The following is a 21,824-nucleotide window of genomic DNA, read 5'->3' as shown; positions in this document are numbered from 1 at the left end:
GTCCTCATTTGCATAAACTGCGTCTTTAATTCGCTCCTCGTGAGCGAGATGTGACGTGAGTCACGTGTTCCTTCCAGTCAGCTTGAAGGCAGGAGGAAGTAGCTTCGAGCTAACGTGGCTAGCTAGCCTGCTAACAACAACAATCGTCTGGCTGCTTTTTTTTTAAACTGACGTTATTGACAACTTTACTTTTTCACTCGTGATCGTAGTTGTGGACGTAAATTCGCGGGCGGTGTTAAAGCTATAAAAGGTGTGGAACGAGACGCTGGCATTTTGGCAACTTCTTAGCCAGTGAGCTAACAGTTGTTGTTTTGACTCTGGACACAAGTTGGACTATCAAAAGATAGTTTCGTCTTTTGTGTGTGTGTGTGTGTGTGTGTATGTGCGTTGCGAACATTAAAACTACTCCTGTGCGTTCGTGAACGCCAAGCGACCGCGGTTGGTTCATGAAGGCACCGCCACCACTACCACCGTGACCAGCGCCCACTCTGTGGAGCACTCGGCCGTCGAGCCTCGCCTCACTCCCGGCTTGGACCCGCTGGGGCGCCCCGCTGTGAGTCAAGATGCACGACGCCTACGAGCCGGTGCCGATTTTGGAAAAGCTTCCTCTCCAGATCGACTGCATGGCGGCCTGGGGTGAGTTTTAAGCTCCCAACCAGTCCTAGAAATAAATCAAATGGTGCTTGATTGAATTTTTATGAAATTGTACCTATGAGAATCCCTGTTCTCAAGTGCTTATTATCTTGGATTATGGGTGAGCTGGAGCCGATCCCAGCTGACTCCGGGCGAGAGGCGGGGTACACCCTGGACTGGTTGTCAGTCATAGGCACTTCTAGACACACAAATAGACAAAGGATGCAAAATATCTCAGAAGGCTAGCAGCTCATCCAGCATGCTGTTTTGGATTTTTTTTCCCGAAATTAAAAAACTTCACATCTGTCCAAATATCCCAGATTCCCCCGCCCCCAACAAAGATCAATATGTAAACAAATAGTTATTATAATAATATATATAATACTTATTTCTTTCCAGGGTTAAATTTGAGACCTATTGGGACATGAGCAAGCCCAAATTTCGTTGAATTGACAACAAGTGGGCTGGATCACGTTGACTCGTTCCTGCTCATTGACCCCAGAGTGTGGAAAACAAACAAGCGCCAAAGATCTGCGAAAGCGTTTTACACAGTACAGTACACAGTAATTGATTCCTAAAACACCCCTTATAACTCTAACAAATCTGCTCCAAAAGCGTTATTAAAACTATTTAATTTAAGACATCAGTCAAAATAATAAAAGCTAATTATAATGGAAAAAAAAAAATCCAAAACCATAGAAACCTGCCCCCTTCTAAGAACTTGGAGTAAACAAGGGTTATTTAGCCAATTTTGTTTTCTTACTAAAAGTGAGTGTCCACAGATTGGTGGATTTATTCACCAAGGCACTGAATTACTCTCGTCGATTAATGTGGCCCCAAAAAAATGCACCACCCCAGCCCCACATCGACAACTTAGCTAAACATTATTATCAGAAGCTAATGCTAATATCTGCTAACACTGCAGCACTGTGTACCTTTCAGCTGTGTGTCTGTTGTGGTTTGGCGAAAAGTTTTTTTTTTTTTGCTCTGGAACATAACAAACCCAAATATTTGGATACAAACATTAAAACGTCAATATGACTTTGCGTGTCAACTTTAAATTGATTAAAATTCTGAGCAGTTCTGTGCGCTGGAAGTATGTACAGGCATCTGTATGTAGAGGTCAGGTCACTCCTATGTTGTAAAAGCTAAAAATTATGCAAAAAAATGAATGAATTTCCTGGCAAGTGACGTACAATGCAAATGAAATGACCACAGTGGCATCGCCTTCTTCCCACAGAGGACTGGCTGCTTGTCGGTACCAAACCTGGGCATCTCCTTTTGTACCGGATTAAAAAGGATCCAGGTAAGAATATGAATTATTACACTTGTATAATGCTATATTGTTTTTTTTGTTTGTTTTTTTCATAATTTGAAACAGTTACCAAGTAACTTCATTACCACGGCAACCAGAGTCGTCATGCGGTTGTTTGTCTCGCCCACATAGACATTTTCCATTATCGACACTTTACAATTGACTTTCATGTGACTTGCATGTTTAAGTCTACCACTTTGAGACTCAATTTTTAGTACTCAACCATGGTCGTCAAACTTTTTTTGCCACACGGATCACGTTCATACGAGAATATGCATTTCACTGCTTCACAACCATTCATGGACCAAAAATGGTACCGGTCCGCCCACCGATAGTACGGGTAGACAAGATATTAAAAAGTCAATTTTTCCTTCAGCAAACGCTTGATTGATTGATTGCAATTATTTCTCCTCTTAGCCACCAATCTCTTCGAAGTCACACTTGAGAAATCCAACAAAAACTTTTCCAAGAAGATCCAGCAGGTAGCGATGCGTTTAAGCGTCAGCATGTAGCCTGATGATACCTGATCTTGATTTGCATTCTTACTCTGTTTCGCAGCTCTACGTCGTCTCGCAGTACAAAATACTTGTCAGTCTTCTCGGTAAGACGCCCTCCCCAGCTTCCATTTTCAATTTGGGGTCGTTTTGTTTTGATGACTGATTACTCTCGCTCTGTTTTCTTGCAGAGAACAACATTCACGTCCACGATCTGCTGACGTTCCAGCAGATCACCGTCGTATCCAAAGCCAAGGGAGCCACGCTCTTCGTCTGCGACCTGCAGGTTTTTTAAATCCTCAATAAAAGTGGGAGTTTGCGCTTCGGAAACTGCTGGCAGGATTTGATTTGGTCACTTCACAGTCGCTATCAAGTGCATTTTTTTTTTTAATTAATTAATTTTTTTTTTTTTTACACAAAAGTTACACCTATATTTTTTAGAATCACCCATAGATCCGTGGCTTTCTTTTGGTTTCCAGCAAAGCAGCTCGGGAGAGGAGACACTGAGAATGTGCGTCGCCGTGAGGAAGAAGTTGCAGATGTACTACTGGAAGGATCGAGAGTTCCACGAGCTGCAGGTAGAAAGTGAAACATCTCGCTAATCGTTTTTAGATTGTTTTTTATAACTGAACGTTTCTCTCTGTTTTGTTTTGGTTTTGTTTTTTTTAAATGTCCGTCAGGGCGACTTTGGAGCTCCAGATATTCCAAAGTCCATGGCCTGGTGCGAGAACTCCATCTGCGTCGGCTTCAAAAGAGACTATTACCTCATCCGGGTATGCTTAGTTGATGTTACGTTGATTGTGCCCATTAGGGCTGAGCAAAATCAAATAAAATGTTAACCTTTTTTTTTTTCTCCATTAAAATGCTTGTTTCTGTTTTTAATCGCTTCATTTATTTTTTACAAATATCAGAATCTGCATCAGCCATTTTTTATTTATTTATTTATTTATTTTTGCAATGTATAAATTTTTGGCAGTATTAGTCACAAAATATAGTGACCAAATCTCTTTGTTGGCAACATTGACTCAATTGAGCTACATAAGCAGCTTAACAATTGATTAAAAAAAAAAAAAACTCATTCTGACAATTTAAAACCAAATTAATTTTCCATATTTTCCGGACAATAAGCCGCTATTTTTTTCCTAGATTTTGAACCATGCAGCGAATACAGCGGTACGGCTTTTCTGTGGATTTTTCTTTCGCCGATAGGGGGCGCTCTATAGTTCGGAAACTATGCTAAATAAATCTTGATTTTTTTTTTTTTTTTTTTTTTTTTTTTTTTTTCTCTTGGGTCCATTTTTTTTTAATTAGCAAAGTTGTTGCTGTGTTAAAAGGCACTGTTTTAACAATCTGTTTATGCACCTTTATGTGCATTCACAGTACAAAATCATTCTGTACATGCAGTAAACAATAAAAAATTTTCAACATAGAAAACTGCATCTTATAGCCTGGTGCGGCTGGAAAATGTTTTGTTTTTTTTTCTTCCCCCAAAAAGAGTTGCTGCGGCTTTTATACGTGTGCGTCTTATAGTCTGGGGAAATTCGTTAATTTGATTATTTCTGAATCGAGACAGTGCACATTAATCAATTCTATAAATGCGCCGTTTTAGCGAAAAAGCCATTTTCCAACTGTAGTCCCTGCGCAAAGGCGGCAGCTGAAAACAAAATCACATCATCAGTTAATATCAAAACACATGATTCCATACACATCTCTTCAACCAAACAAGCAACGTTACAATAGCAGCAGGCCGGATGCACAAACAGTAAAAGTACAAAAAAAAAAGTCGTCGGTCATTATGTCTGCAAACTTGATTTTCGAATAACCATGATTTTTTGATGAGCTTTCTTTAAAGCGAGTGACAACATGAAGTATATGCGACAGAATGGTGTTCCAAAAATAAACTACTCTCTCTGAAAAGGCAGATTTGCTGCTTGCCTTCCTCCGAAGGACCAACAAATTATTATTTGAGGAGGCAGATCTAGTCTACCGCCTGCTCCGGTTGGATTAACTCATTCACTGCCATTGACGAATATAGAAGCCAAAAAGTCAATTCATTTTTACCTGGGCTGGCAGTGAACGAGTTTAATACCTAAAATGGATCACTCGCCCGGTACTAGTGTCCGCGCGTGTTATTAAGTGATATATCTGTCTGCAGATGGACGGGCGTGGCACCATTAAGGAGCTCTTTCCTACCGGCAAACAGCTGGAGCCGCTGGTCACGCCGCTGGCCGACGGCAAGGTCGCCGTTGGGCAGGACCACCTCACTGTGGTGCTGAACGAGGAGGGCGTCTGCACCCAAAAGTGCGCCCTCAATTGGACCAATATCCCCATCGCTATGGGTAAGAACCGGAATCGGGTCGAGAGCTAATGCTAGTAAGTTTAAGTGTTAGAAGCCCAATGAGTGCAGATCGAGCAGGACTTTTGCGTACGGTGGTCACTTGAAATAAGTTTTATTCAGGGGTGGGCAAACTTTTTGATTGGCGGGCCTCAATGGGTTCTAAAATTTGACAGAGGGGCTGGACCAGGAGCAGATGGTTGGAGTGTTTTGGTAACCTCATCTCATCTGAGAGAAAAAAAAAAAAACATTTAATTTTAAACGAAAGTGAACAAAAGCATTACAACAACATAAAAAAAAAAAACCACAGTATTTAGAAAAGAAAACATTAACAAGGTATATTCATTTAATTTCTTTCAAGTTCAGCGGGCCGGATTAAAATATTTAACGAGCCGCATGTGGCCCCCGGGCCGTAGTTTGCCTACGCCTGGTTTTATTTGTTCTGTGACCAAGCAGCAATATCGGCTGTTTGAAAAATGTATAAAACAATAATTTGGTCCTGTATTGGGTGATTTTAGTCCACGAAAAAAGTACTTCGATCCCACAATTAGTAACTTAAGTCGAGGTTCCACTCTATTGCGTTGGCCTGAGCTCAAAATCAATCCTTTGCACATCAAACTATGTAAAAACGTAATTATATAACGAGTGAAGATCTAGCATCATTTCTCATCTCTTGTTTGACAAGTGTGTGTCAGTGTCTGACCAAAAGTTTGTTCACACACGCTAAATTCCAGAGCACCAACCTCCATACATCATCGCGGTGTTGCCCAGTTATGTGGAGATCCGGACCTTGGAGCCCCGGCTGCTGGTGCAGAGCGTGGAACTGCAGAGGCCTCGTTTCATCACCTCCGCCGGGTACGTTGCACCATTGAAGAGATTATAAATAATTCAAGGATCTCTGCTGAAATGAGTACCGTATTGTCTGAAACTATAATGTCAATGAACAGGTTTATTTTTGGAAATGGAGTGGGCAAACATTTTGATTGGTGGGCCACAATGGGTTCTAAAATTTGACAGAGGGGCCGGACCAGGAGAAGATGGATGAAGTGTTTTGGTAATCTCACATCATTGGATAAGAAATGCATATAGTATATAGCGAAAACATGCTTTAATTTTAAATAAAAATGATCAAAAGCATTACAACAAAATATCGGTCTTAGAGTGCGCCTCCTAGTGGGGACACATCGGTATTTCAGGGAAAAAAATCAAACATTAACAGGGTTTATTCATTTAATGTTTTCAAGTTTGGCGGGCCGGATTCAAATGTTTAAGGGGCCGCATGTGGCCCCCGGGCCGTAGCTTGTCCATGACTGATATAGGGTGTACTGGTTTATAAGGCGCGTTGAGGAAAACAAACCAGTATAGCAAATGAGCCAAACTTTATTCAACTGCAATTTGACATCCATACATAATAATAACAAGCTTTTGAATTTTGAGAAAATTAAATGAAGTGTGCCTTATAGTCCGAAAAATACGGTAATCCAAAATCATTACAAGTCATCTTTTCACATAATTTTTTTAACTTCACCCCTTAAACACATCTTTTCACCACAATGTCGCCCGTATTTTGGAAATGCAGACATACGTAGTTAACATGATCACAGAGACAGAGGGCTTGGCTGAATAAAAGCACAGATTGATGCGCATTTATTACTTTTTGGGACAAAATTTGGGAGAAAAACAAGCATAAAACTAACCTTTAAGACCAAAACATTTATATCTAATAATTTTAATATTCTTAACTTGTAATACAGATTCATATATTGATTTTTTTATTTTTATTTTATTAATTCCTTTTTTTTTTAATATAGATACTTGCAAAAAAAAATCACAATATTGAGGAGGGGAAAATTTTTTTTTTTTTTCCAATTTTGCATCTCTTTCCTTGTCATTTATTTTTCGCCCTTTCTTAGACCAAACGTGGTGTACGTGGCCAGCAACCATTTTGTGTGGCGTCTGGTGCCCGTGTCCATCGCCACGCAAATCCGGCAGCTGCTCGATGACAAGCAGTTTGAACTGGCTCTTCAGCTGGCAGTGAGTGAACAAACCCATTTGTGCTTTGACTCGATCATCGCATCTCTCTTGATGACCTATTGATAGATCCGTCGATTGGAGCAGATAGATCATCCCGGGAGAAGTTTTGAAGAACTACCTAAAAAAGATGTTGCGAAGGCGACGAGGAAGTTCGAACAGAATTGGGCCCAGATGGAAGTTTTACTGGTTGGCTGAAAATTTTGTAAACCTGTCTGTCATAATAGGAGACATAAAAAAGTGTCCAAGATCCTTGCCTGAAACAAAGTTTTGGTTTCAAGCAACCATTTTGGGTGTCTATACTTTGATGAACTCCTTTTAAGGAATTTGCCCAAATGAGCGCCCAATCAGAAGCAAATGTCGTAAAAAGTTGAACAGTCTCCAAGTTCGATAATAATTTTGATTTAGTTTTTTCCTCAGTCAAATAAAATATTTAATTCATTTAATGCAACTTTTTCATTTAATTGTTCAGTTTTTTTGTTTTTTTTCCCCCCTTCCCGCTAGAAGATGAAAGACGACTCGGACGGTGACAAGAAACAGCAGATCCATCACATCCAGAACTTGTACGCCTTCAATCTGTTTTGCCAGAAGCGATTCGACGACTCCATGCAAGTTTTTGCCAAATTGGGCACAGGTAATTTCAGTCAGTTTACCACGGAGGAACCACATGCAGAAAAATGGGAGGACGAGTGTCTACCTTGTTTTTATGAAGCATGCAAAATATGAATTATATACAAGATCTTCTGTTCCATTTTTATTTATTAATTTTCAAAAGTCACACCTATCTTGAACTCTTTCAATGTTGGGCCATGTTTAAATTTCATTTTTTGAAATCTGCGTCAGGCCATGTGAGAAAACCGGGTCTTCAAATGCCGCCCGGCTTGATTTGATAAAGCACGAGTCATTCCAAACATTTTCCCTTGGATGTGCTGTTTGCAGATCCCACTCACGTGATCGGCCTGTACCCGGACCTGCTGCCGTCCGATTACCGCAGGCAGCTGCACTACCCTAACCCTCTGCCGGCGTTGTCCGGGGTGGAGCTAGAAAAGGCTCACTTGGCACTCATCGATTACCTCACCCAGGTTTGTGCTTGTGTGATGTGAGTAGCAGTATGGCGAGGCGAGTCTTAGGTTAGCTCATTCACGACCAGCCCAGTAAAAAAAAAAGGATTTTGACGTATTTATCCGTCAATGGTATTGAATGAGTTAAATAATTTTTTTTTTTTTTTAGTTTGTGTCCTCCATTGACGTGCACTGCTTACACGAACAACCTGGCTGCAAATTGAGAGGAGCAGTCGCTGAGTACCCATTTATGACTTGAGCCTGGGTTGTTAGTAGAGAGTCTTTGCCACATGTGCACTTATTTATTTATTTATTTATTTATTTTTATTTTTTACAGAATTAAATAATCTTTGAACCAATTATCTTTTTACAATAATTTTGTAAAATGAAAATACATACAGGATTTTACATTTTCCTCACGATAAAGAAAATATTTTTTCTTTTGGTTCTGTGGACGTTAATGCACATTGATTTAAAATTCCATAAGGGTGATTTAAAAAAAAAAAAAAAAAAAAACTTGAATAATGTTATTGTCATAGTTTTTTAATAGTCAAAGAAAGATATTAATAAATTCAAATTGGATTTTTCTGAACAATATCAAAAAATGGATCTGTCATTTCTGAGTATCGAAATGTTGGCGTTCGCCCCCCTGCCGCAGAAACGCAGCCACTTGGTGAAACAGCTCAACGACTCGGACCCGTCCACCACTTCGCCGCTCATGGAGGGCACGCCCACCATCAAGAGCCGCAAGAAGCTGCTGCAGATCATCGACACAACGCTGCTCAAGTGCTACCTGCACGTAAGCACTCTTTCATCAGATCAGACTGTGTACTTTGTTGTTGTTGTTATTGTTGCAAAAAATGGCGTCCCGTGAACCCGCACATATTCATGGTTCAGCATTCGTAAATTAATAGCTGATTTATTTCAACCTTTCAACGCTAAACAATCCAGACGACGGAAGCGTGCTGTCAAAATCCAATCTAAATAGCAATCGGTCACAAGGAAGTATGCTGAAGTGATATATGTTGACTGTGAGACCAACTTTGCATGTCGGACAGAAAGAGTTTGGGTTGTTAGCGGAGAGTCTTTGGCGCATTTTGAGTGAATTGTTTTGGGATCGGAGTTTAGGTCATAAAGTATTTCGGATTTCAAAGGAGGTCCATTACGTACAAATTTGAATCTTTCTTGTCCGGGCTTGGTCTGTAAGACCTGTCAATAGCGAGAGAGTTGGAATCTTCTAAAAGCACAAGTTTTTGGCTATTGCTGTTATATTCCATGTGTACCTAATCTTGCGGTAGGACATTTTCATTTCCTTGAACATTCATTAGTTGTTGACCGAGCTCGTTATTGTTTAGTTTGCTCGTCGGTTATAAAGCAAGCAAAGCGGTGTGCTGCTGCTGCAATTTGATACGCGATGGAATCAAAGTTGTTTGAGCGCCCTCCAAGCAACTCTGCCCCATCTTTGTGTTCAGACGGGCCAGATGCTTTTATTTAGAAGCCCGCAAAGTCCGATCTAATCAGAGGGGACGGGCCGGAGGCTACTGGAGGCGTGCATCGTGAGTCTGCATCTGATTATGTAGCCAACAAGCAGCACACTGTGCGAGGCAATCAGAGACGTCACCTGCTTCCACTCTGGGAGGTGAAACACTCAATGGCGATGGTGTCCAAACCGCCAGCCCGCCGTCCATTTCCATTTCCTTGCCTTGACGTCTTCCTAAACTCTTTTCCAAGACTTTTAGTCTTGAGGCGACAGAATGCAGCATAGCTCCGGGGATAGTGAGGAAGAGGCTGAGTTCTACGACACTTTTCCAAGAGTGTCCAAGAGATTTAGTTGTTTTGTTCTCTCTCTTTTTTTCCATACTATGCGTAAAAATGAAAGATGATGTAGGGACGGACCAAAAGTATCGATTTGTGGAAAAAAAAAAAAAAAATTGCCCATATTTGTCGAGTAGTGATGAACACTTCAGTTCTATGGACATTTTGAACAACACGGCTGAAAATAATTTTTGTTTGATTTGTAGACCAACGTGGCCTTGGTTTCGCCCCTCCTTCGCTTGGAGAACAACCATTGTCACATTGAAGAGAGCGAGTACGTCCTCAAGAAGGCGCACAAGTACAGCGAGCTCATCATTCTTTACGAGAAGAAAGGCCTGCACCAGAAAGGTATCGCACTCAAGCCCTTAGTGTCAGTCGTGTGTGTGGATTTGGGTTAAAAAAAAAAATTGGGGAGGGCGGGGGGCTCCAACATGCAATATTAACGTTAGTCACAATACAATAGAATTTTATTCATATAGCGCATTTCACAAGAGCTGGAGCTGTAACAAAGCACTTTACATACCGTATTTTCACGACCAAAAGACGCACCTTGTCAAAGGGCGCAGCGTCACTTGTTGTGCTATTTCAGTATTTAACATACACTAGCGGCATTGCACTACGAGGCGCATGCTAGCTCGCGCATGCTAGCTCGCGCATGCTAGTCTTTATTTCAGGAAAGGCAGCTTTGTCAATGTCAGTAGCACTGATGCGATAGGAGCTTACGTGACAAATTACCAAACTAACAACGGGGAGGGATCTCACTTGTCACCGCACTCCATAGAGTCACGGTTTTAAATCAAAACCAAAACTATCACTGAACAGCATACAAGCAAACAATGAAACAAAGAAACACAGTTAACACAAAGCATGCATCTCTCATGCCATTCATATCCCCTAAAAGAAATAAAAATGACACAAAAAGATTACAGCAATGGCTTCTGGGAGCCAGTCAGCCTCAGCCAATCAGATGGCTCGTTTGAAAGACGTGAGTGGTGTGCTTTGGGCAGTGTTTTTTTTTTTTTTTTTTTTTTTCAGTCTGTTTTCTCAACCTGTGAGTTTTCTTGCTTGCAATAACATGAATGATAAGAAAGACTACGACATCGTGGACAGCTTCCCTTTTGTCCAGCTTTCTCACGCACGCACATACTGGTCTGTTCGAACTACTTAATGTCGCAAACCATCCCCAAAAGAGGTTTTGACAGAATTTATTTGTCACAGTCAATTAGGATCACAGTGGTTGCAGACTTTAACCAGCAGGGTGTGCTAACATGCACTCTGAAAAGTTCTTAGGGGAACAGGCCCGTTGCTCGACACAATAGTACGTGTGTTCTGTCAACACACAAGGCGCACCGCATTATAATTAATATTTGGGACTTTAAAGTGCGCCTTATGGTCGCGAAAATACGGTACATTATAACCTAAAATAGCAACAATTCAAGTTTTGAAACACAGTTTTGCTTAACGAGCTGTGGTCGTCTAGGACCATGTTTGCATGTTCTCTAATTTGGTTGCAGTTGACTACATTTAATCGACATCGTCTTTTACGGCATCAGGATCCGTTTACTCTCCAAGAAGTTTTTTTTTTTTATTTCCCCACCGCCGCATGTGACGTCATTCGTCTGGAGACCCGCTTCTCCACCTCGCCACTGATTGAAACCATCTGCCCCAATTAGACGGAGTTAGCCGTCTAATGGGAAGCAGATGACGCGTCGCTTCTTTATGGACCAATGTCACATCTTGTCCGTCGTCTCTTCTTCTTCACATAAGCTCTGCAGGTTCTGCTGGACCAGTCCACCAAGGCCAACTCGCCACTGAAGGGCCACGAGCGCACCGTGCAGTACCTCCAGAGGCTGGGTGAGCAAAGCATCACAAAGATGCACGGAGCATGTACAGAAATGTTAATCCACGTTGAATAAATGACGCTTCAGAAATTCACAAATTCGAATGTGCACTAGTGCTTTGCAAAATGGTCTCATGCATTCAACTCACGTTTTGGGATTTACAGGCAATATTAAACGTTTCGTCTTATTTGACTGCAGAGAAGAAAACAATTTGACACCCCCCCCCCCCACTCTCCACCGCAACTATAAATAATAGCATTTTCGTTGCAAAACAATCCTACACCGTAGAGTTAATACTCGCTGCGTACAATGGGCAAGGAGAGCACTACCGCCAACTAGTGGAGTGGATGTGCAATTACACTTTATTGTAGTACGGTGGGAAAAAAAAAAAATGATTCCGAGGGTCACACACGCCCCCCTCAGCATCGCGCGGGGCGCCGCCCACTATTTGAGAAGCACTGAATTAACCCAGGGACGCCTGTCTCACGGTTTACTATTGAGAAAATCAGTTCTCCTATTAACAAATGTGACATTTTCCACCATTTCCCGTTTATTTCTGCTGCATGCAGTTGAGTTATTGGCAAGATTGAAAGCATTCTCAGTGATTGAGTGGGGATTTTTTTTTTTTTGGCGCTCTGGCAAGAGCACTTGATGGATTTGGAACTGTTAAATGCACTAATAAATTTGCACGCTCTATTGGTACAAAATTCAGCTGGCATGTTTTTGACTTGGATCGCTTTCCTTTTCCCGCTCCAGAAGTTTAACATGTTCGTATTTAGTGAGTCATCAAAGGTTTGCTGCCATGCGCTGTCCACTAACACCATGACGAAACGTCAACCTTTTCTCAATTTAACAGCGCCCGGTTGTCGTCTTTGAAGACGTGGATCAAATTTAATAAGGAGACAAAATCGATGGGACAAGTTTGGATTTGAAAGAAATCTGCAAATGCTGAGCCGAAAATGAAGTTTATATATTTTCTCCTGTGCTTCCTGTCATACAGGACTTGAAAATCTGGGCATGATCTTTGAGTTTGCTCCCTGGGTGCTGAAGATCTGTCCCGAAGATGGACTGAAGGTACGTTTATTTCAAAATGGACGTTCAGCAAATGTTCTCAGATTGTTTTGTACCATTTTTAACCCTCACGGTGATATTTAGTGCCATTTATTGATTTGCCCTAATCTTAACAAAAAAAACCATCTTCTCTGCCCCAGATCTTCACGGAGGATCTGACAGAGGTGGAGACGTTGCCACGGGACAAGGTGCTTAACTTCCTGAAGGACGGCTTCAAGGAGCTGGCCATCCCGTACTTGGAACATATCATCTACGTATGGGACGACAAGGGCCCTGAGTTTCACAACACTCTCATTCAGCTCTACCTGGAAAGGGTTCAAGGCCTGATGAAGCAGTACCTCAATTCGTTGCCGGAAGGTCTCAGGCCAAACATTTAAAATAGGATCACACACTTGTTTCATAGTTAGGACGTTTACATTTTTTTAAATAAAAAAAAAAAAAATTTTTTAATGTCAGGAGTTGTGGCTGTGCCGGCGGGGATGGAGAAAGGCGAGCTCGGAGAGTTCCGGAACAAGCTGCTGTCCTTTCTGGATATTTCCAGCAGTTACGAGCCGGCGCACCTCATCAGCGACTTCCCCTTTGACGGTAAGCAAAGCAAAAAAAAAAAAAAAAACTAAACAAACATTTTGTCTCTCAAAAAAAAAAAAAAAAAAGGACAAAATGAGAAGCTTTCAATAGCTTTTAGTCTTCAACATCTTTTGATGAAACACCCAATGTTCAAAGACGATCAGATAAAATCTGTAGGAGTAGTTTGTTTAAATCTATAAAAGCCCTAAAATGGCAATAAAAACTCATAAAGCCACTCTGGAAACGTATTCAAACTAACTACATTTAAACAAGCCTAATTTTTATTTGCAAACAATGCATCACCATGGCAACACCATGTGGGGAAAAAAAATAAGCTTTAAATAACATCTTTAGATGAAACACCCAAAGTTTTAAAAAAATTGGATACATTCTCTGGGGAGATCAAATTTTCAATCAATGCGTGTTTTTCTCCATATTTATGCCCTCCAAATGCAAATCGTTATGAAGAATAAGAATAATTCTCTGCCCGGGCCCTAACAAATGCGATATTTAGTAACTCAAGCAAGATGATGTTATTTTTTTTTATTTAAAGACGAGTGATTTTGGAGATGCGAGGATTCCACCCGATAGCGACCATATTATGTGATGTTTCCGAAAGGTCTGCTGGAGGAACGGGCCCTGCTTCTGGGTCGCATGGGAAAGCACGAGCAAGCGCTCTTCATCTATGTGCACATCCTGAAGGACACGCGCATGGCTGAGGAGTGAGTAAAAAAAAAAAAAAAATGAAAACACGCGCTGAGACATTGTAGAAATAGTTCAAGGTTTTTCTCTCCTCGCCACAGATACTGTCACAGTCATTACAGCGGCTCTGTGGAAGGCGATAAAGACGTGAGTTGATTTTTTTTTTTTTTTTTTTTTAATATCACGTATGATCCGATATGACAAAACGACATTTGTCACAAAATTGCACTCTGCATGCCCTGCAGGTGTATCTGTCCCTGCTGAGGATGTACTTGTCCCCTCCGGACGCGCACTGCCTGGGGCCCATCAAGATGGAGCTGTTGGAACCGCAGGCCAACCTCCATGCCGCCTTGCAGGTCCTGGAGCTGCACCACAGCAAGCTCAACACCACCAAGGTAGAATACGTGGAAACCCGGCATTTATGTGTTTGATACGGGTGTCAACTTTGGAATGTACTGTATTGCTTTTTTTTTTTTTTGAACCACAAAAACATGGCGTGATTGTCAAGGAGTATGTAGATGGCAAATAAAGACCATTTAGTGACTTCCCGCTGTAATTTGGCGACAGAGACGCTTTTGCTTTTTTTTTGTGTAATTATTTTTATACGGTATGTTCTTTTATTGATTATCCAATTTTTTATGTATTGCTTATACAGTCTATAATTTAATATTTTCATTTGTACTAAAATTAATTTTTTATATGTACTTTCTAAGATAATTATTTGTGTACATATTTTTGTATTTTTTAATTAGAATTGTTTTAAATAAATTATGTATATTTATATATTTTTAGTAAATTAGTTTTCAATTAAAAAAAAAAATCACATTATTTTGTGACATTTCTCTACTTTTAGTTTCTAGTTTTAAAATGTAATAATTTTGATCTTGTTCAATAAAAATGTCGTGTTTTTTGTAACAACATAATTTTACCTGCGAAATAAGGCTCGTCCATTCACTATAAAAGTAAATTGTTGCGTTTGTTGAGAATCCCTCAGTTTTGTGTAGGGAAACTGAAGTTGAGAAGTGTCATCCAATATTTGTTCTTGTCCAGGCTATCAACCTGCTGCCGGCGAACACTCAGATCCGCGAAATCCGAGGCTTCTTGGAGAGTGTCCTTGAGGAAAAGGCTCAAAGAAAACGCTGCGACCAGGTGCTCAAGAGTCTTCTGCAGGCGGAGTTCCTCAGGGTGAGCGTGGGCCAACTTCTACCATTTTGGATATTCTTTAAGTCTTTCGGCGCTCTTGTTAATTTCAGTGGAACGTAGGGCTGCATGTTACGGCCTTCAAATGCAACCTTTGATTTCCACACAGGTCTGGCTAATCCGTTTTTATTTGGTCTGAATAAATAGTGAAATAATGAAAATGAATGGAGTGAATATTTACTTCGCAAATGGACCTCCAGTGTACGGCCCTAAATTTTCTACCTGTGCCTCTAAAATTTTAGTTTGGGCGAAAAAGAAAAAAAAAAGGGGTTGTTCTGGGTTCTCTAAATATATATTAGTGATGTGCATTTTGAAAATGAAAAAATTATGTGCAACATGATTAAAAAAAAAGGTAGATTTTAAAGTGTAAATACTCGATTCAATAAGTAGAATCAAAATTAAATTTCTGATTTAAATTCTTTTTTTTTTTGCTACATGTCTAATAAATAGATACGTTCAAACGCTGAGTCAGCAACTCTGATTATGCTTTTATAAACCATCTCTGTTCACAGCCGTGTCGTTAGTGCAAATTAGCGGGGATGCAATTTGAACTACGGAAGCGTCAAAAACATAATCAGGCTGTCGAATAAATTCAAATTAACCGTTAAATCCGTTTTTTCTTTTGTCCAGCCCTACTGCGCGGACCGTGCTGGATGTGTTAAATAGAAGCTTTGAGTTGTTATTGAGACTATCCTCGGCGGTATTTTGAGTAGAGAAAGCGTTGTTCTTGTCACTACCTTCTGACTAAGAACTGAAGTTTTTTTTTTGTGTGTGTTTCAGGTGCAGGAAGAGCGCATCTTCCACCAACAGGTCAAATGCGTCATCACCGAGGAGAAGACGTGCAGAGTGTGCAAGAAGAAGATAGGAAACAGGTCAACTTTTCACTACTATTGAAATGCAAAAATGTTTTATCGTCGCTTGTTGACAAATTAGAGAGCGATTGGAACGTTTTAATCCACTTGTATGCAAATAGTTGGGTCGCTCGAGTGCTTGCCGTTTTGTTTGCAAATATCGTTTGCGTCCAGTTTATTACACCGCAAATGTCAATGCTTTTCATTAGCCGGTTTATGGAATTTTGCATTGTGTTAGCATTAAGATAGATGAGATTCAAGTTATGCACGATACCAACGACTTAGCCAAACATTTTAATATTGCTGGTGAGATGTTAGCTCACTTTGATCTGTGCTAACATTTTGGCTTTGGCATGTTTGTGCTTCGGTCATTGTTTTTTTTTTTTTGTTTTTGTTTAGTTTTTCGAGTCCAGCCTAGCTCATCGTGTCATTTGCTGAAAAACTCATATCATCAAGGCCCGACCGATTATTTCCTCGGCTTGTTTATTTGGCTGATATTTGCTCTTTTAAAATCTACAAAAATCTTTTTTTTCTGTTGTGAAGTTAACAAATACAAAAGTAATGTAAAACAGACAAATGTTCTGGCTATAATTCTTATATTTGTTTTTTTACGCTTTAAGGAACCAAAAAAAATGTTATTTTAATCATCGGGTACTTTTTAATTCATCACCAGATGAATCAATTTACAGAATTATATTCTGCCAGATATTGGAATTGACATCGACCTAAAAAAAAAAAAAATCTATAAATCCATAGTCAATGAAAACGAATGAAATTACTAAAACTGAGATTTAAAGAAAACATTTTCGTTAACAAAATTAAAACGTGTGCTTTGAAAACAAACATAACTAACTGAAACTCTTTTGTCCTATAATTACAGCAAAACCTTCGTCTTTATCAAACGTAATTTTTTTAAGGTTAATTATTAATTTCTGTATTACTGATTGGTCAAACAGTTTTTTCAAATTGCGGTTTACTTTTCTTTATTACACAATATTTCATGACCTTTTAACTTGCACTCAATAAATACTCCATATTTAAAAAAAAAAAACTAAAACTAATATTAAAGCTAATAAAAACTCATATAAAATGATTAACCAAATTCACTCTTAAACTAAAATTTACTGAAATGAAATAAAAACTAACAAAAACCTGATATAAGCCGCAGTTTTCTATGTAGAATGTGCACATTGATTTTTGTACCGTGAATGCACATAAAGGTACATAAACAGATTAACACCGGGCCTTTTAACACAGCAACAACTTTGCTAATTAAAACAGAACAGACCCAAGAGAAAAAACAATCGAGATTTATTTAGCGTATTTTCTGAACTATAAAGCGCCCCCTACTGGTGAAAGAAAAATCCACAGAAAAGCCACACCGTTGTATTAGCCACATGGTTCAAAATCTAGGAAAAAAGTAGCGACTTGGGGACCGGAAAATGCGGTAAAATGAATAATCCAAACGACTAGTTCTATTGATGTAGTGTGCCAAGTGCAACGAAGACTCATTGGCACGTTTCCAAAATAAACAGCTAACTAAAGATTTACTCTGTATTTTGATTTCTATTACTCCGTAGCCCCCAACTATTTATACACAAACATGAAAAATGTCATTTTGTCCACGCTTCCATTTTGTTTCGACCAACGTTTGCGAAGGACCGTCTTGGATAATGGATGGAATGATGTCTTTGTGTCTCACAGTGCGTTTGCCAGGTATCCCAATGGCGTGGTGGTGCACTACTTCTGCTGCAAAGACCGCAACGCATGTCCCACCGAGTAACGCGCAAACTCGCCTCCTTCCCATTTCACAGCGACTTTAGAAATGAAATAAAAATGTTATTCTCACAGCCCCCCTCCTGTGGAAACGCTCCAGCAATTAATTCCCGGAATTTTTTTTTTTTTTTTTTTGGAGAACATGGCCTTTCCTCGTACCCTCCTGTTTTTGTGTTCTTTGCACCCGTAGAACAAAAAGAAGGGTGATGATCGTGACTTAAAATGGACGCCACGGACACGATCGAGGACGCTCGACTGTTAACGCCTTTTTCTGACTCAAGATTGTACGCAAGGCATACATTTGTTTACTAGCATGAAGAATCACGTTTGATGTGTCTTAATTTTTTTTTTTGCCCATCGTGTTCACCTTCAATCACAATTGTACATTTTTCCCCTGGAAAGTCCAACGGCGGGATCACTCAAGTGCAGCACTTGACAAGTGGATGAGTTTATTTATTAAATTTTTTTGCGTTCAAGTGTGATTGTTATTTAAAACAAACAAATAGAAAACACAGTTCTTAAAACATAACCCAAAAAACACTGTTACATGCACTGAATGTTTCATTGAATTGTTTCAACAGCTATTACCGCATCCGACACGCCTACGATAAATGTTTGCACACGTCCTGCTGCGCTTTTGTAACTTCTTTTCAAGTGTGTTTGTCTGCCTTTAAGTTCTAATAAACATTTTGCAGCAGGATGCAGGATGTTTGACTGTTATCCTCCAGACTCAATAAAGTAACAGAGCAAGTCGATTGCATACGTCGTGGTGTTCACGTACAAACACAAATGGAATTTTTTTGTTTGAGCTTTACTAAAATGATATGTGGACCAATTTAGGAAATTGTGGTAAATTAATCTCTTCTTTCTATCCAGCTAACTAGCAACGTACGATCAAGCTAGCAAGCTAGCTCGCTCGCACCTTCATGGTTTTATATGGACGTACTGAATGTTAGTTTTATATTTTGATTTAAGCTTTTAGATCGTAAACTGGGTATTTTCATTTATTCATTTTTAAACCAAAATGAAATAATACTATTTGAAGTGCATTCCTTTGTTATGTTATATAAAATCCTACAGAATTCTCACTGGGCTAAAATGGAGTCTGCCAGGCAGATGATATCCGTTTTACCGTCTCATTTGTGACATTGTGTGTGTTTACGTGTGCTTAGTATGCGTATCCAATTTTTAATGTTTTTGTTTCGACGAAATTTGCCGACTACTAAAAGCTTCTCTTTTTATTATTACAGTATTTATTTTTATCCATGCTCGATGAAAACGTCTCTTCCAAAGCAACGTGGTTCCCGCGAGTCAGCACCTTTCTTAAATCATCTGCTATCATCATCATATTGTGGCGGTTTCGAAGGCAACCACCCCGCTGTCACTGAAGCGGGCCAGCTGGACCTACAGGACCGCGCACACAACACGCTGGACGCCCCGGCAACCGATGACGTCACTTCCTGCCTGACTGGTACCCTCGCGTGGAATCTGACGTCTTGCCGTCTGTCCAGTAAAAAAACAGCAGGTGCCGTTCAGATGGGTCAATGGTGGGAAAACTGGCGGTGGTGTTGTCATGTGTTGGAAACGTCTGCGTGTGCTTGGAAAATAGCCTGGCGCGGTCTCGATCTCACCCGGACTTGGATGTCTTTTAAAAAACGTCTCTGTTTGAATGAGGGATTCGTTGCATTAAGCTAATATTAATGATGTGATGAGCTATTTGTCCGATGACTATGATTTCCACTGTTGTGGCTCACTTTGTATACGTGTGCGCGCGTGCGCGTGTGTGCGCATGAGTCAGAAAGTGTGTGCGTGTCCAACTGAGAGAGTGTATGTTCCTTTTCGCGTTTACGCGAGCGAGTGTGAGCGCGGATATCAGAGTATGACGTGTGTGCGCGCGCGTGTGCGTGTGCGTGAGAATGGGTAATAGAAAGTGTGTTTTTGTCTGGGTGTGTACGTGTGCGTGTCTAAACGTGAATTTTCTTTCCATGCGTGTTAAAAGCCGCCCATCATTCATTGGGTTCACTTCCTATAGTCTAGTTCGTTCTGCCCCCAAATCCGTTCGCACCGTTTCCACACCATTGGCAAAACAAGACATTTTTTCCCCGTTTGTGCTGTTCACACACAGCTCAGTGAAAGCCAAGATTTTGACGCAGCCGTTTGCGATTTCCAGCATGTCATCAATTTGGATTAAGGATGTCGCAGAACGAAATGTGGGGAAAGTGCGGCAAGGGAGGACAAACTTTTTTAATGAGAATGCTTTCTGGATAGGAGTAGTGGAAATTGCTATTTAAAGTGCAACTAATTAACCCCAAATAAAGTTTAGCTGTTCTAGTTTTTCTAACGTCTGAAGATTTTGTGCTATTTTCAACTGTTCCCTCCAAATTGACAAAATCCCAGGATGCATACCAAAAAAAAATTGTCCTAAAGTGAGAAAGTGAAAATAAAGTTCAGCTGTTCTATTAGTGCTTTTCTGACATTATTTTGCTTTATGTCAAAAGCCGGAAGATTTTATGCTATCACTGACTGCTATTTAGACGTGTTCATATTTCCCTCCTGGCTAAAATTAAGACCAAATAAGGTTCATCTATTCTAGTAGGCTTTTCCTGCCCTTTTTGTAGCCACGTGCTTTATCATTGTCTCACTTTCAAATCGCCAAAACTTGACCTTTGATCACAGATCAGGGGTGTGTAGACTTTTTAATATCCTTTTTAACTTCACATCTGATGTTTCGCGACAGGCTTTTTAACGACATTTCGCCCTTGTGTGTGAAGTATTTCTCAGACGATTACAATTTTTCTTTTCTTTTTTTCTGTTGTTGTTTTTTAAATAAGCAGCGTGCACGCCTCCTCTTGTGATCACGTGACACAAGCGGGAAAAGTGCGTACTCGTGTGTGCGCGTGCGTGTGCGCGTGTGTGTGCGTGTCCTGTTTGTAGTTTGACTTCAAATGTCACACTCTGATGTCAACTCAAGCGGGCTTGCTAAATAAATGTCTTAATTGTTCGTGTCGACCCTCTGATGTCTGCAGCACAGCTTGGAATCATCGGGAACCCTACTCGCCGCCCCTTCGAAAGAAAAAAAAACTATCATGGATTCTCAAATAAAACCGCTTGCTCTTTGAGAACACACACAAACACAAGACAGAACTTGTGAATTTTGCCAAGTTGACTTTGCACCGTTATCATGCAGGAATTCCATGTCAGCCTGAATGTGTGTGCGCGTGCGTGTGTGCGTGGGGGGGGGGGTGTGCGTGTGTGTGCGTGCGTGGGGGTGTGTATGTTTGTGTGTCTCTTTCATGTGGCCAACCACACTGACTGTCCGTTTTTTTCGTTTCAGGTTCGATCAGGGGTGGGCAAACTATGGCCCGGGGGCCACATGCGGCCCATTAGACCTTTTAATCTGGCCCGCTGAACTTGAAAAAAATTAAATGAATAAAGCTTGTTTATGTTTTATTTTCTAAATACTGTAGGTGTCAAAGATAAATTTTTGTTGTCATGCTTTTGTTCACTTTCATTTAAAATGAAATGTATTTTTTTTCTCAGATGATGTGAGGTTACCAAAACACTCCATCCATCTCCTCCTGGTCCGGCCCCTTTGTCAAATTTTAAAACCCATTGTGGCCCACCAATCAAAAAGTTTGCCCACCCCTGGGTTAGATGAAAAAAATTAATTTCCTCGCAGCCAAGCTGGGAAAAACAAAGTGTGACAGTGACATGTTGTTAATGCTGACTTTTTTGTTTTCTAAATTAATCTTTTTCAGAACTGGAATTGTTTTTGGTTGTTGTTTTTCTTCCTCACTATGTTTTTTTTTGTAGTTCTCAGTGGTAATGTATTCATTGTCATCATCTTGAATTTAAGCAAAAATTCTTCTTAGCAACAGGCATTTGAGTAAGTGTGGTAAGAATCCGAGCTACTCGGTGGCCAACATTCTTTTCAAATTGGAAATGTGAAACTTTTTTTTTCTTGTGTATGACTGCATCTTTGTGAGTTGAGACGAGAATGTGACATTATTGGTGGACTTGGGTTTGACCTCTGCAAACCACACGTGTGTGTGTGCGTGTGCGTGTGTGTGTGGGCGTGTGCGTGTGCGTGTGCGTGTGCGTGTGTGCACCCAGTAATCTTCAGCGGGACGTC

At 40.3% G+C, this 21,824-nt stretch overlaps 1 protein-coding gene across 2 annotated transcripts; it reads left to right on the top strand.

The window, feature by feature from the left end:
- Nucleotides 1-65: 65 nt before the first annotated feature.
- On the top strand, nucleotides 66-18,447 carry vps39 (VPS39 subunit of HOPS complex). 2 transcript variants are annotated; one of them, XM_088312872.1, is made up of 25 exons: nucleotides 66-250; nucleotides 431-636; nucleotides 1,874-1,939; nucleotides 2,366-2,430; nucleotides 2,507-2,549; nucleotides 2,634-2,728; nucleotides 2,922-3,020; nucleotides 3,123-3,215; nucleotides 4,598-4,781; nucleotides 5,512-5,632; nucleotides 6,691-6,811; nucleotides 7,313-7,442; nucleotides 7,748-7,890; nucleotides 8,528-8,668; nucleotides 9,891-10,032; nucleotides 11,452-11,538; nucleotides 12,526-12,599; nucleotides 12,737-12,953; nucleotides 13,053-13,181; nucleotides 13,783-13,885; nucleotides 13,967-14,012; nucleotides 14,111-14,260; nucleotides 14,916-15,050; nucleotides 15,846-15,937; nucleotides 17,621-18,447. In XM_088312872.1, the coding sequence occupies exons 2-25, from the start codon at nucleotides 564-566 to the stop codon at nucleotides 17,697-17,699; spliced, it is 2,628 nt and encodes an 875-aa protein (XP_088168998.1). In that variant the 5' UTR covers nucleotides 66-250; nucleotides 431-563; the 3' UTR covers nucleotides 17,700-18,447. The 2 variants fall into 2 exon arrangements, with proteins under 2 accessions (XP_088168998.1, XP_088169007.1); XM_088312881.1 differs by having other exon boundaries at nucleotides 66-636; nucleotides 7,316-7,442.
- The last annotated feature ends 3,377 nt before the right edge of the window (nucleotides 18,448-21,824 follow it).

Source organism: Idiotropiscis lumnitzeri, chromosome 1 (assembly GCF_059441095.1).
Source record: "Idiotropiscis lumnitzeri isolate Australia: NSW breed Sydney's pygmy pipehorse chromosome 1, RoL_Ilum_1.0, whole genome shotgun sequence".
Taxonomy (NCBI): Eukaryota; Metazoa; Chordata; class Actinopteri; order Syngnathiformes; family Syngnathidae; genus Idiotropiscis; species Idiotropiscis lumnitzeri.
The sequence above is the reverse complement of the archived record's forward strand: the minus strand, read 5'-3'. Positions and strand labels throughout refer to the sequence as shown.